Below are 16,213 nucleotides of genomic sequence, written 5' to 3'. Positions count from 1 at the left end.
TAAAATAAAAAAGTAAGATATAATTTAATTAAACAAGATAATAGTTTATGTGATATTTATTCATGAATAAATAAAAGAAAAAAGTCACAATACAAGCATATTACATTGTTTTTAAACATCATTTCATACATAAAAGCAAAAAGTAATACTTTAAAAACATAAATTCAAATTAGAAAGTGTCTTCTCTCAGATAGTAATATATAACAATATTTGTAATACTATTTTGTAAGAATTAATGTTTTTGCTACATATAAGTCAAAAAAAGCGACTGAGAAATTAAATCCTAAAACATGCAGTACTGATAGAATTCAAACGACTCTGTATAAAGAGTTATACATAAAATAAATTAAATATCATAATAACATATATTTTTATCTGTTAAACAACAAAGTTTAAAAAACTTAAAAAGTTTAAAAAACTTTTTTTTTATATTACGTTTTTCTTTTACATCTTATTAAGCTTACATGGATCTGCCATGTCCGATGCTATTTTTCTCGAAAAACCTGCTTTAATTTAAAATTTGTAGTTATCACATTTTTCAGATATACTTTTTTTTCACATGAAAGTTCAACATCTCAGAAATGTGACTGCATAATTAGCATTGCCGAAAAATAATTTATTGTTAAGTTATAAAAGAAAAACCATTAAGCAAAAATTAGAAATTGTTCAAAAATCCACTTTTCCTTTAAAAAATAATATCTTCGCAACAAAAAACTTTTAAGGACTTTCAAATAACATTCTAAAGCTAAAAAATCATACTTAAAAAAAAATTATAATATTGTCATTCCTTTTAAAAAGTATAATTATATAACAAAGAGAAGTGAGGTATTTTTAGTTGTCTAAAAATCCACTTTTTTTTTAAATCATATCTTTGCAACAAAAAACTTTTAAAGACTTTACAATACGGCGTTTTAAAGCTAAAGAGTCATACTTTCAAAAAAAATTATGTCACGGCTATTTCTAAAATGGCTAAAATCTAAAAAAATATACTTACGTAAGAAGACGAATATGAGGTATTTTTCATAAACTCAAGATGTCTAAAATTGAAAATTGATGTGTTTCATAATATATTTCTGCAATTACCTTTCGCAAAAATCCTCTCTTTCACGGCACTATAGCATTTTAACTTTAGACAGAGTAACATACGCTGTCGGACCTGTTTGAACGTGTTTTGTCCAGTCTTTTTTAAATACGATTACTCACAAGAAAGGTTCACTCATACACTATATGGGCCGTATTGACCCCAACAAAACTTTGCTGCCGTGCCGTTCGAATTCTAATATCCTAACCAAAAAAATTGATCAATCATATCTATCAAAAGGAGATTTCGAACATTTTTTACGTCCTGGTCCGAACCTCCTATCTCATTCCATCATCACACATCAAGCGTTCGAAACTTCATATGAGGTCTCTCAGACACACTTATGTGTTTAAGGATTAAATTTTTTTTTTATGTACCTGCTTGAAATTTGCTTCTGTTACATTAAACTTTGTTGCGTATTTTTAACAGTGCACATATATAACTATACACTTAATAAAACTGCACATTTTCTACATATTTATATTTTTACAATTACAAATAAAACTGATTATAAATTTCTGTCACATCATAAAAACACAGTAACAGAGTAATTCGTAGTGTAACGTTCAACGTCTCCGACAACAATGAGGGTGTTTCGCGAGAAAACCGTAACCACGCTTGCGTCGAAGTGACAAAAAAGTGGGGGATATTATTTCACCCTTGCCTTGGAAAAGAAATATCAAACAAATATAACGTGTAATTTGGATAATTCAACTTTCTGTCATTTTCTTCGTTATGAAAACGTAAACGCGAGCAAAATCGATAATCTCCTAGCTTGGCGGTCCCTATAACGCCAATTACATAATTTTATAAAATCATCAGGAGAAAAAAAAATGTCATAATTCTTAAATTGTTGCAATACATTTCCTTCACTATGTTATTCGCTGATCAAGCGTTACAAAGAGTTTAACAAAAATTGACTGATGTATTAAATAAATATTACGAGGGAAATTGTACATATAGGAAAAAAATACAAACATCTGCCCTTTTAAATTTACTTTTGCCGACCCGCTTTTTATTTGCTTCGCAGTTATTGCAAGAATATACACATGTTCGACAATCAATATTGTAAATTTAATAAAACTCTTTTGAGGCTTCTTGGTTTATGGCCTTATGGAAGTACCAAGTGTGATCGTTTTCGTTCAATATTCTTTTATATGTTACTCCTTTCTCGGATGATTGCAGAGGTAATTTTATATTTTTCCGTTTTCATTCTCTAATAAGTTTAATACTAATAACAAGGTGTAATGAGTTTTATAATGTATGTACATTGCGATACATGAAAAATCATTTTTTTAATCCTAAAAGAATTATTGTTGCAACTGCATATTTATATTATAATAAGCGTCTTCTCTTTTTCTCTATTATTATATACAGCACATATTTATGTATACTCAAATAGGTGTATATAAAAACTGTCCCATTTTCTATAGTTTAATAACGGTTCAAAATTATAAAAAAATCGTGAAATACATGTTTAATTATAAATGTGGCAATTGTATGAACATAGCTCTCATTTTTGATATGAGCTAAGTGTTACTGCCTGTCATAAGCCAACGAATCAGAAACATTCTTGATTTATAAGTTCCAGGAGAACAAGCGGAATTTCTAAAACAACTTCTCTAATCTGGTATGGTGTTTATTTAAAGATGGAAGCTGCGTCCCCACATAAATATAATTGTTATAGCCAAAGACGCAATGTCCAGACACGTCAACATATGGAATGACTGTAGTATCACGAAAAAGACAGAATTTTGTCTTGTCCAAGCAGTGACATTCCTCATACTTCTGTATAAAATAAAAACCTAAACCAAATCAAAGCAAGGAAAAGACAAATAATTAAAGCATTCGAGATGTGATATTACAAGGATTATTCCCTCTCTAATCCCCTTAAAATAGTAATTCCCCGAAATATGAAACACGTATTTCGCGATTTTTCATTATTGTGAACCGTTTCCAAATTGTAAGAAATTAGACTTTACATCTCTAGTGTTAGAAAAAGCATCGCCAACATTGATATACCACTTAACTTTTGGATTGTATTCCTATTAAATAAGAAGTAAAAATAAAACTTTGAAAACATAAATATAAACTAGAAAGTGTCATTATCAGATAATGTGGCAATGTTTGAATAATGTAATATTTTTTTAAAAAAATAAGCAAAAATAAGCGTCTGACAAAATAAGCCTTAAAACCTTAATTGTGCAACGTTTTTCGCTTATTTTTTCTTTAACGTGTATGAACAAAACGTTTATAAATTAAAATATTAGCTTTTTACTTTAATGTAAACGTTTTTTGTCGATTTAAACAAATACAAATGTTGTACGAAAGTCGTAATAAATGCGACTATAATACACCAATATATAAAGATCAGATTAAGTTACTAACTTAATAAATAAAGGACCCCGCAGAATCCTTATGGAAAATGGCTTTCGACGAAATTTTCTGAAACTGTGCTATATGATAGTTCTTGATGTGTAGATCAAAAGTGTCAATGGGCACAAGGTCTGAAAAATGATAGTTTTTGAGTTACAGTCGTTCAAAGTTGGCGATTTTGCAGTATAAGGCTGCAGTAGTGATCACATAAAGTGATATATAAAGCTTTGTACATATATAATATACAGAATAGACAAACAAACCAATAAGTGAACATTAATATAAGATTCATCAACATAACGAAATGTAAAAAGATGTAAAAATAAATATACATGTAACATATAAATAAACATATGTATATATTATATATTATACATATAATTGCAAAAGTTTATAAATATGTACGTATGTAAGTAGGAAAATATATACAAGCATAATTATGTATGTACAAAGATTTATATACCACTTTATGTGATCACTACTGCAGCCTTATACTGCAAAATCGCCAACTTTGAACGACTGTAACTCAAAAACTATAATTTTTCAGACCTTGTGCCCATTGACACTTTTGATCTACACATCAAGAACTATCATATAGCACAGTTTCAGAAAATTCCGTCAAAAGCCATTTTCCATAAGGATTCTGCGGGGTCCTTTTCTAATTCTCTGTCTTTAATTCTATTGTGTATAATTTTTAAAACCGCTTTATCACAAAGAAAAGAAATAAATAAAACAAATTTACAACGCTACAAACATGTAAAATAATGTAAAATATACATACATAATAATTATATATACTTTACGACATTATCCAATATCAAACTGATTAAAAAAATTTTATTTCATAAAAACATGTAATACATTTAAACAATAAGAAATGTTGATAGACATGACTATACGGATAAAAGTAGATCATAGTGCTCAAAAGTTTTCCAGATAAATTTACAACATTCTTCAAATTGGACGGACATAAAACACAGCTTTTAAGAACACAAAAATGTTAAATCACGAAAATGAAAGTACTAATTATTTAATTAATTTAAGGCATTTCTACAATTGTCCCCTTATCGCAAAAACTGCAAAGAACTTAATGAAAATATTACTTCGTTTGAACCTGGAACTTCCTGCATTCGGTGCGGATCTTAGCCAGTTTGACCACCGAGGCATTTGGCAATGTTTATCGCAATAACTGATAAAGTTAAATGAACGTCAATATCAGCCAATGCAATAATGATGCTTAGAAATACAAGAGCTATTTTTTTTTAATTCCGTACGTCGACAATAGTTATTCAGTGTCAATGATGACGGGCAAATGCGCAATAGTGTTTAGTAATCTATCTGCTAATCCCTCCTAATCCGTGCAGCCATTACGGGTCGTAGTTTTAATGTGAGCGTTATTTTATCATGGCTACTGCAATCGAAGCTCCTGCCAAATGCAAGATTCGCTCTGTAATTCGTTTTCTCCAAGCTGAAGGCAGCAATGCAGCAGAATAGAACTTGAAAAAAAAATAGCCCTTGTATGAAAATTTATAACAATTTATTTTGTACATAAAATAAATAAAATATTGAGTAATAAATAAACAATCAATAGTCATATTGTTAAATGCAATTAACGTGGAGGTTTATGTTTTTATAGTTCTCGCAACTTCTTATAGCTGACTTTAATGCAAATGTCATTATCAAGATTTTATTGAATGCTTCTACGGCTTTTTTGCAATTTCTTGTCTTTCACACGGTTTTCTTCAATACTAAAAAAGTAAGTACAACTGTGAGTGTAATCAATATAATTAATTTTCAAAGATTTTTACAGTTGAGACTACGCCTAATTTAAATTTGTTTTAATGTAGCTGAAACAAGCACTGAACGAAGTTAATGATAATCGCCGGACTTTGACAGACTCGGAAGAAATTAAAATACTATATTATTACGCTCATCAAGGAGAAAAATTTATATTTATTTTGTTATGTAATATTATCGTTTTGTTCATGTAAAAGATGATGGCATAGTAGAAGCATAGGGTAAAGTCGCCTGTTATAGGATTATACCTTGTTTAAAAGCTTGTAAATTATTTAATTTGTAACATTAACTTTTATTTTTATGTCAAAATTATAGAAAATATATTTAAGTTTTATCACCAAAATTTAGCAACCGGTAATAACTATATTATGTTGTGTGTGAAATTTTTTATCAAAATTGCCAATTTTACTAAATCAAAAAAAGTTTTCCTAATACGAGACACAATGGTTTTCACAAGATGGACCATATTGATCCAAATTAGGCTTTGAATCAAAATCTAGTTGACCAATCAGAAAGTTCTTTCATATTCAAAAAGTTGTATTTATTTAACATTATCCTTCAAAACTTATTCGCTTTGAAATATTTTTGAGACTCAAAGCTACTGCTGAAGATTGTAACGTTCAAGCCTCATACGAGGTCTGGCTATTAAATAACAAGACTGCTTATGAAAAAGAGTTTTATTTTAAAAATTATTCTACAATCGAATGCTCCCCTTCAATGTACTCTCCTCCCCTCGCCACACACCGTTTCATTGGTTTTTTTTCATTGGTCAAAGTAATGCTGAAAGTCTTCTTTTGTAAGCATTTAGAAGCTCCGCCGATTTTCACTTCACCTTTTCCATCGACTCGAACCGGGTTCCTTTTAAGGCAGACTTAATCTTCGGAAACAGGAAATAGTCACAGGGTGCTAAATCAGGCGAGTACGGCGCGCTTTAGAGCACTGGAGTGCCTCTAGCGGCTAAATAACGCTTCCCAGACAGCGCGTTATGGGCAGGTGCGTTGTCCTGGTTCACGACTTGTTTTTTTACAACTCCAGCCGTTTCTTACAAACTCGCTCTCGCAGTATTGCCAAAATTTTCAAATAGTAAATTTGGTTTACAGTTTGACCCTCTGGAACCCACTCAGTCATCACAATGCCGTTGATGTCAAGTTGAAACAGAGACAGGTCGACCTAGACATTGGTCATCTTCGGTGTTCTCTCGGCCTTCAGAAAACCGTTTATACCAATCAAAAACACAGGCACGAGATAGAGAATTCTCACCATAAGCCTCTTTCAATAATTTATAGCACTCAGTCGGAGTTTTTTTTAATTTAACGAGAAATTTCACATTGATCCGTTACTCATATTTTTCGTCACACATTGTTATCGGCACAAGAAAAAAACACGTTCGTTTCTAACCTCTATAGAAAAAATACTACTACAGCGACAAAAACGTGTTTTCGTACTGGAATAGTAGACACTTCCAGCTATCCAACGCTGCATTCGTTTCCCACCCTATCTCTCTACCTTCTGCGCGTGCAATCTCGTTATTTAATAGCCAGACCTCATAATTCGGATAGTCAAAATCCCTCAATAAAAAACTTTGTTATAGCGTTTTGAAAAACTCTCAACGTTAGAATATGCAATGATAAATGGAGATTCTTGATCAGAACTTCTATTTTCCTATAACACGATTATTTATTATATCACAGCATGCAAAATTACCAAATATTTATTTGTTATATAATAAACAACGTTTAAAGACTCATCTCGATAAATTTTTACACAACATTCAATTTTACAAATCGTTACGGACTGCACGCATGATCTAATAATGAATTTTCCACTAAATGGATTTCATCCTAAAAGTAATAAATTCATACTGGAATCAACCGCATGCGCTTATTTTAGAAATAATTTTGCTACACCATGTTAAGAATCTATTCCATAATAGTACGACTTTACCCTATATTATTGAGTTATTTGTAATATAATAGAAAAGATGGTATTATGAACGGCGTAGATGTAGTGAGCACCCGTATTATCGGCGTTATTAAATGATAAATTGCTAGTAATATTTATGGAGTTATTTGTTTAATAACCTGCTGTACTAACGCTAATATGCCAATGCAGAATACCTGACAATTGTTACAAGACATTTTTTTTAAGTTTTTCAAAACTTTTCAAGATACATTTAATTACACATACTTTCTTATTGTTTCTAAATTTAAATATATTATCACAAAAATATACTCCAGTGTTTTTTATTATGTAACTTTTCATTTATCTATACACATATCGAGTTATGCAAAATAATTCAACACCATAGTATTTTGTTAATGCGGGTATAGAAGTGTAACGATAGAAGTGTAACATAAGTATTATCGAGATTTTCTTATTAAAATATTTCTTTGATAAATCGATTGTCATTATAGAAACCTGCGTTTAAAAACATTAATTATAAATATCATTTTGGCAATTTGTTTGTGGTGTATCTTCTAATTAAGGTAAATCAGCAATTTATCTTTACCTATTTTAAAACTTCGCGGTTATATTGTTGCCCTTTCTAACAACTTATTTTTTTAAAAATATATAATTTTGTAACAAAATATTATGTTTTTTAAATAAAACCATTTTTTAATTTATGTTTTTGTAGTGGCTCGTTATGATCTTCTTCAAATATTATGCAGTGTCATTACATTTTTAAATGTACTAAGAAATAAATATTAATATAGCTTTAAGTATGTAAAATTTATTAAACAGTATCTCGATAAATATAATCATTAAGTTGCAATATAAAATATTGATTATTACCAAAGTTAGAATAAAACATAAACGGTGCCCATAACACCATCTTCTCTAATAATTTCCTTAATATTTTTCTCTGATCACATTTTTCTCTGAGCACATGTAATTGCCTTTTGCGTGAAATGGAATAAAAATTATAATGCGTGTGTATAGCATATATTGTATAATTTACTACAACAGGGCTGGTAGTATTCATATCATTTACACTCTTCATAAGTGGACTGCTACCGGATATTTTCGACTTTCTTCTGCCATTAAACGAATCACGTCCACATAATTTACTAATCATGGCTGAGTATCAAATAAACGTTGGAATACAATATTACATTTTTTACTTATATTCTATGATTAGTACTATTACTGCTCTTTTTACAACAACAATCATCTTGTCAGCAATGGTATTTTTATATTTACACTGCTGCGCAATACTCAAAATTTGCAGGTAAAAACACGTGAAAGGTTTAACAGTACTACTGGTGAAAATTTTTTTCGGAATTTTTATACAAATTTTGTTTGGCCCTTCGGAAATATTGAAATAAATCATCTTTTGAGATAGTAATTAGATAAGATTACGTTTTATATAAACAATTCAAATGGACAAAAAAGTTAAACGGGTACAGTAGAATCTTAATTAAGCTAAAATAATATTATTGCGCTCGTAATTTCCGGCAGTCCGGTATTGCAGCTGATATAGACTGACGAGAGGCGCGACCTCAAAAGATTGCGCCTCGACATCGGCCAACGAATTCTCTTAATTCTGTCAATTGTGTTACAATTATATTTTTTTGTGTTTTATTCTACGATTAAACCAAAATTCTTTACAAAAGAGTCTCCTGCATTTCCGCCACTACCGCGTGCGTGTTCCTATGTTGCGTGGGCGCAACAATATTTTGTAAGCGACTAAATAAAAAGAAAGCGGAATTTGAATTTGGCATCCTTCCTTCCAAAAACTAGCACTCTCGCTACTACGCCGCTATCACACCACTGCTTTCAAAGTAATTTTGCTCGCATTTAAACATCTAAGAGCTTTATAACAATACTAAATTTCCTACAATTTTTTATGATTATTAAATACATTTTCTGATTCTTCGAACTGTGCACCATTCAAAGTTTCAAACATTTAAGCTATTAAATTGAATCAGAAAAATAATATTTTTGATTTAAATTGACAATCAATATAATAATACTGATGCTAAATAACATTTATAAGATCACTCCTCTTTCTCGGAAAAATTGAAAATCTGTCACAATTACGGACCTAATTACTGTTCTTAAATACACATTGATCACAATAACGTTTTTATTATATACATAAATACTGGTTATTGCGAGAGACGTTATCTTAGGAAAACTGTTAAAGAAGTCCGCACGTCACAATACACAGGCACACAAAGAAACATAATTGTCATGTCCGAAAGATTACACCTATGTATCCCTATGTATTTTGACGCCCTGAAACAGAATGTCCTCAGAATTGTGCTATCAGATCAGGATTTTTTTTTACCGGGCTGAATAGTGTAATTTTAAGGAATGTTTGGCAATTTTTTGAGTGTAAAAAAAAATCCTGACTTAATAGAGCAATTCTGAGGTTTCAGAAAGAGGCAATATTCGGTTTCAGAGCAAAATATAGTACATAGCGATACATAGGTGTAGTCTCTCGGACATGACACATTTGTTTTTTGTGCCTGTGTAATTATATAGCGTGTAATTATTATTAAAATATGTATATTTATATACGGTTATATTATAATTATATATAAAACATTTTTTCTGAGTTATAAGAAATATTTTCTAAAAATTTAGAAAAAATTTTCTAAAAATATATAAAAGTATTCAGAACTTCTACAAAAAATTTTGAAATTTACATAATACTAAAAAAAATGTATAAAACAGTCTCAGAAAGAATTTCAGGAGAATTGTAACATCGTTCTCAGAATGTTTCATATAATTTTTCAGAATATTTACGTATATTTTAGAATTTTTTACAATTTCTGTATAATTTTAAAACTTTCCTATAAGTTTTGAAAAAAAAATATAGATTTTCTCAGCATTTTTGAGAAGTGTGCCAATTCGTATAAAAGTTAGAGAAAAATTTTCATCAGAAATCTTCATAGAATAAGACAAAGTAAGAAAACGAATAATCGCTTTAATGGCGTCACTAATAAAAATTTATTCTTATCAGTTATCGAATAAAACAAATTGTGGGTAAAAATGTATTAGCGTACTATAACAAGACAAACATAATCATCGAAAAGATAATTAAAGTAGTGGAACTTCATCGAAAAATGAAGAAGTAAGTATCTAAAACTAAAACCATGCACTGTGTAACAAGATTACTACTTCTTTGTTTAATAAAAAATTCCATTTTTTTATTGTTTTCAAGGTTTCTAAAATTGATTACAACAAATTTTTCAACGTGTTATCTTATTGTGTACATAGTAGGTATATGTACCGTTGCTATGAGTTTATATACAGTAAGTAATTCTTTTTTTCGTAATATTAGAATCTACAGACAAGCGCAAAGTGCACATTATTTAGTATTTTATTTTTTACTTTTTAAAAATAAATTGCACTAAGAATCTTCTTTTAATGAATATTTCTACAAATTGGCATTTGCTAACTGCGCAGCAACAGCCGCTCGCGAAGGTAAAGCAGCAATTGATTAGCATCGCGAAAAAACAACATTTGGCAATGTAAAAGTAAAAAAGATATAAACGATAGGCAAAAAAAAACATATTTCTCAAGGTTTGAATAAGCTTCTCAAAGTTTGTTTAAATTTTAAGAAATATGTGTTGACTTACATGCTTATTTTAGAAGGAATAAAATAAACATATACGCTTTTCATACTATTATAATAATTAAACATAGTTTCATACAATAATTATATTTAAATTACGTTAAATTAATTAATGAATTATATCCTTGGTAAAAAGAGATTTTAAGAGACGTCAAATCAGCGACTTTAACACGCCAAATTTAAAATAGGATGTATCTTAAAATTTATACGCAATTAATATTTCATGTAAATTAACAGTTTCTATCCAGTATAAAATATGTGTACGTACATACATAGAATAAACAAAATTATTATATCGATAAAATATCCTGAATACAAGACGTTTAAAATTCAAACAAATTGTCTGAAGAGAGATTGTTTAAAGAAACCAAAAAGCAACAATGCTATCTAATTATAACCGTGTGTCACTTTAACAACACACTCGCACGCACGCACGCACGCACGCACACACACACACACTCTCACTCTCTCACTGAGACACGTTCTTAACATTCGCTCTCATTTACGGCTTTATATATACAATAAAGTATAATCTCTTAATTTAATCCTGGAATACAGTTACTTCCTAACCTAAAGGTCCCCGCTAATAGAGACAAATAATGCTAAAATTGAGTTGTGAAATAATAAATTTTTCAAGAATACATAAATTTTGAAGGACATTGCCTTTTTTAAGAATAGACTGTAATTCTTTCATATAATATGACCTCTGATTATTATGCATATAAAAAGTAATAAGCTGGAGCTATCAAAAAATTAATACATCATGAGATACATTTTATACTTTATTTTAGCACATTTTGACATAAATTGTAAAATATCCCGTAAAAAACTGTAAAAGCATAAAAAAATATTGATTTTTTCGGTAACTCCACCTTAAAGCTTTCATATGCAGTATAAATTACAGGAATCATCCTTAAAAAAAAACGTTTTAATAAATTGATTATTTCTATCAGGAACTACATCTATAACTGATGAAACATCATCATTTATTGTTATATTAATCAGTTTATTGAAACACTTTATCTTTTTTTCTTCAATGGCACATATATTATGTAAAAAAATGTATATAAACTAACGTCTTGTTTTTGGAAGAGGTAATTTAGTCCCATTTTGCTTATCCTGTGTTTGTGCGTATTTATTAAAATATACATAACACTTGCATGTCCAATTAAATTTTCATATTTAATAAAAATTACAAAATCATTCCCTTATTAATGTGTTAATAGTTGCTGAACGTAATAAATTACATGCATAATTTTGCTGAAGCTGTAATACCGACAAGTTATATGATAACATATCAGCTTTGTTTCTTCATGTTATCTTTTATGGCGCAATTAGTAATAAACCATTCTGAAGAATTATTTAACGCATTGTGAGTAGCAGTTCAAAAATACAAAATCATTAAATAACTCAAATAAATTTATAAAATCTGTACCTATTTTTTTAACCCGTAATGGTCACACTTACAAATAATAACATAACGGTTACGTGAGGACAACTGTACTTTCTGCACAAAATCAGTTGCTGTTTGCAAGCTTTTTGATATTTTGTTGCAAAAATTTTACTGGGCATACTTTGAGGTCTGTTCTGTATCATCACACAAAAAAATAAATTCTTTAAAAAATGCATAAATGCTTTAATCTAATATTATTTTATGCTTAGAATAGCGTCAAGAATAAATAATCTTTGATTAAGAATAAATTATTCTTAAAACAAAGCAAAAAGATATTTTAAATTGAAAATAAATTTACTCTATTCAAAGAATAGACAATAATAAATTTGTGCTTGCGGGTAACAGATCCGCTGCGGCAGATCCGTCGCGGCATATCTGCCTATGTGTGCAGGCAACTGGCGTTTCTCTATCACTGTGACAAATTCGGCCGTCTGTAAATTATGAATATAGGTTAGGTATAACGAGCTGAACATCTTACATATCTTTGAAAGTATGAATCACATTTTGGAGATATACTCTGTGAATATAATGTTTCACTTACAAAACTATTCTCACTTATCTCATAATCATTGAATCATCTGATACTAGGATTCACAACAGTGTGCCATGCACACTGTTGCATCTGTTGCCCGTGAACGCGAAATAAGTGTGAGCTCCGAGTATAAGTCGAGCGCATTTTCAAATATGTAGTTCTTAATTCAAGAATAAATAGCTTTCAAATAACGTGATTGAGCTCGTCGTGAGAACAATATGAGAACAATACTAGAACAATATTAGAAACAAGAATACGATCTTAAGAATAAAATATACTTTGCACAAATCTATTTATTATTGATAAAAGTAAACAGTTGTAATTGAATAAAACATTTCATACTTAAATGAAAACAAATAGCATTCAAGAATAAAAATATTCGTGAATTAAGAATTCATTTTTTTGTGTGATACTTTCAGATAAAAATTAGTTTCATAAAAGGTTGTTCGACTTTGAATCGTCTGTGTACCCTTAAAGTTAGCGTAGAGTCCAAAAGACCCCGAGTGACCAAGAAAAATCCCAATTGCGCATAGACTGAATCGCACACAGCGAGTTGAATATATCGCGAATTTTTGACTTATACACTTAGATTCGGATTGGGTTAGGTTAGGAATTTACTGGGATGCGGGAGTGTTTTGGGCTGCGGGAGTGCGATGGGATGGGAGAGTGCGATGGGATGCGGGAATGCGTTGGGGTGCGAGAGTGCGATCTTGGGATGCGGGAGTGCGAACCTAGGGCCTTCTTCCACGGGGGCCCGTCGCACTCCTGGCATCCCGGTTCGGGCGGCTAGGGCTCGATCTCGGTCGAACTCCGGAGGGTTCCTGTCTTCGGGCGGAGACCCGTTTGGGCTAGAACGAATGCATGCTTAATTCGATCCCGTGATCCGTCCCGAGCCCAGACACCAGAAAAAGTTGGGTTTAGTGAGTATGCCGGCCAAATCTAGGTCGGAGTCTCACATACCCCGCGTCTTGTCCTCACAAGACCGGGGACCCATAAAGGCGTTTCCTAACTGAAAAAAAACAGGGCGAATTTATGAGGGACGGGGGGAAGGGCGAAGGCTCTCCCCCTTCCAAACATTTACTTTTTCAAGTCGCTGTCTTACGTAAATTACATCGGTGTGATCCTAATCTCAATAACCGTCAACTTTAGTGTTTAATATTGCGGTTCGCGGGGCAGTCCGACACTTTTTTTCTGCCAGATTCATTCGTTTTGTGCGGAAACGCGTTAAAGAAGTCTAATTTCATCAAAATCGGAAGTGTTTAACTTGCTGTGTCCGATTTACTCTGTGCGCAACTGAGACTCACTTGGTGACCATTAAAAATTAAAAATGTTACACTGAGAAAAAAAATTGGTTAAAAAACTAAAATATTTAGTCCGATACGCACAACTAAACATTGGGTTAATTCAACAATTATTTAGTTGCACAAAGAAAGATGTTTATTTATATTAATCATTCCAATTTTTTAACTAAGAATTAATTAAATCAACTCAATATTTAGTCGTGCGTATCGGACTAAACATTTTAGTTTTTCAACCAATTTTTTTTCTCAGTGTATAGTTAATGTTTTTAATAAACATTACCTGTCCATGCAATGTTTTTACGTCTATTAAACTGGCACAGCTATTGCAATATAACACAAAACGTGGACATAATTTAATTATTTTCTGGCTAATTTGTTGCTTCACAATTTTATTATTTCAGTCAATTCGATATAAATAATAATGGCAATTTAAATGTAAATTAGCACAGACATAGTAACAAAGTTGTAACATTACAAACAAAAATATGATTTTGTAATGTTATTTTATTGCTTTTTATTAAATTATATTACTATTAGTTTCTCTGTTGCCAATTTAAACATAAAAAAATAGAAAAGTTCGTTTTCCTAACAATCGAGCACTAGTACCATATACACTGTTAACCCGTAATAATCACAAGGGGTCCGTTGGACTCCATGCGTCATTCTTCTAAATGTAAGGATACACCATTCAAAATTGAACAATCTTCTATAAAACTAATTTTTATCTGAAAGCATATTATCTTAAAAATACAACCCTAAATTTTTGTTGAATCTCAAAACTTAAAAAGTTTATGAATATTTTTGTAAAATAAGTCAAATTTTGCAGTTTTTTTTTATTTGAATTTATTCATTACGTTAAATTTATCTGAAAGTATACTACCTTGAAAATACAGTCCTAAATTATTGTTAAATTATCTCAAAAATTAAAAATTTGTTAAATTATCTCAAAAATTAAAAATTTTACGAATATTATTGTAAAAAAAGTCAAATTTTGTATTTTCTTTTTATTTTAATTTTTTCATTATGTTAAATTCTAATTTTAAAAAAATTATTGGATGATAAAGAACAAACCTCAAGGTATGTCCAGTAAAATTTTGCAACAAAAGCTTGCAAATAGCAACTGATTTTGTGCACGAAAGTACAATCGACTCCATGTGAACATTATGTTATTATTTGGAAGTGTCACCATTACAGGTTACAAAAAATTTTGTAAGATACTGTATATATAAATGTTTCTTTTTTCCAAAAATTTTGAATTATATTTAAAATATATTTCAAATATATAATTCTTTAGCAAATTAAATAAAAATTTTTTTTAGATACATGTCGTTATGGTACGAAACACTTATAACAATACAAAAATCATTACTGTTTATAATGATTATCTCTTCGAAAAGCTTAATAGTGAACCTTGGCGGTGTATATGTTGTAACAATGGAAACCTTCACATCGGTAAGCAAATGCAACGTAAATAAAAGAAAAATATTGAAATGATATCTATTCAACATCATCAGTTTCGATGAATTATTTCTAGATTTCGAAAACGTCAATGTCCATTCTGACGGTATTTCTTGCCATACAATAATTTCATGATCTAAAGCAGAACAAGTAACCGTTCGTATTGGTATACACATGATAAAAATTTTCTACAGTAAAATAGAAAAGTAAGATATAATTTAATTAAATAAGATAATAGTTTATGTGATATTTACTCATGAATAAATAAAAGAAAAAAGTCACAATATAAGCATATTACATTGTTTTTAAACATCATTTCATACATAAAAGCAAAAAATAATACTTTAAAAACATAAATTCAAATTAGAAAGTGTCTTCTCTCAGATAGTAATATATAACAATATTTGTAATACTATTTTGTAAGAATTAATGTTTTTGCTACATATAAGTCAAAAAAAGCGACTGAGAAATTAAATCCTAAAACATGCAGTACTGATAGAATTCAAACGACTCTGTATAAAGAGTTATATATAAAATAAATTAAATATAATAATAACATATATTTTTATCTGTTAAACAACAAAGTTTAAAAAACTGACCCTTTTTCTTTATATTGAGTTTTTTTTTACAT

At 29.8% G+C, this 16,213-nt stretch overlaps 1 protein-coding gene across 1 annotated transcript; it reads left to right on the top strand.

Moving 5' to 3' along the window:
• Window positions 1-1,709: 1,709 nt before the first annotated feature.
• Window positions 1,710-15,871, top strand: LOC113003711 (odorant receptor 49a-like). Its single transcript, XM_026134270.2, has 9 exons — window positions 1,710-2,268; window positions 5,094-5,213; window positions 5,305-5,422; window positions 8,222-8,483; window positions 10,224-10,334; window positions 10,425-10,515; window positions 12,065-12,210; window positions 15,444-15,576; window positions 15,659-15,871. The coding sequence occupies exons 1-9, from the start codon at window positions 2,131-2,133 to the stop codon at window positions 15,707-15,709; spliced, it is 1,170 nt and encodes a 389-aa protein (XP_025990055.2). The 5' UTR covers window positions 1,710-2,130; the 3' UTR covers window positions 15,710-15,871.
• The last annotated feature ends 342 nt before the right edge of the window (window positions 15,872-16,213 follow it).

This window comes from Solenopsis invicta, chromosome 8, assembly GCF_016802725.1.
Source record: "Solenopsis invicta isolate M01_SB chromosome 8, UNIL_Sinv_3.0, whole genome shotgun sequence".
In the NCBI taxonomy this organism is placed as follows: Eukaryota; Metazoa; Arthropoda; class Insecta; order Hymenoptera; family Formicidae; genus Solenopsis; species Solenopsis invicta.
The sequence above is the reverse complement of the archived record's forward strand: the minus strand, read 5'-3'. Positions and strand labels throughout refer to the sequence as shown.

What these genes read in the sequence shown, in the direction of transcription:
- LOC113003711 (XM_026134270.2), top strand. Translation starts at nt 2,131, where the DNA reads ATGTTCGACAATCAATATTGTAAATTTAATAAAACTCTTTTGAGGCTT. An exon ending in TTTCTCGGATGATTGCAGAG is followed by an intron (nt 2,269 to 5,093) that starts GTAATTTTATAT and finishes ATGTTTTTATAG; the next exon opens with TTCTCGCAACTTCTTATAGC. An exon ending in TTGCTATGAGTTTATATACA is followed by an intron (nt 10,516 to 12,064) that starts GTAAGTAATTCT and finishes ATGTGTTAATAG; the next exon opens with TTGCTGAACGTAATAAATTA.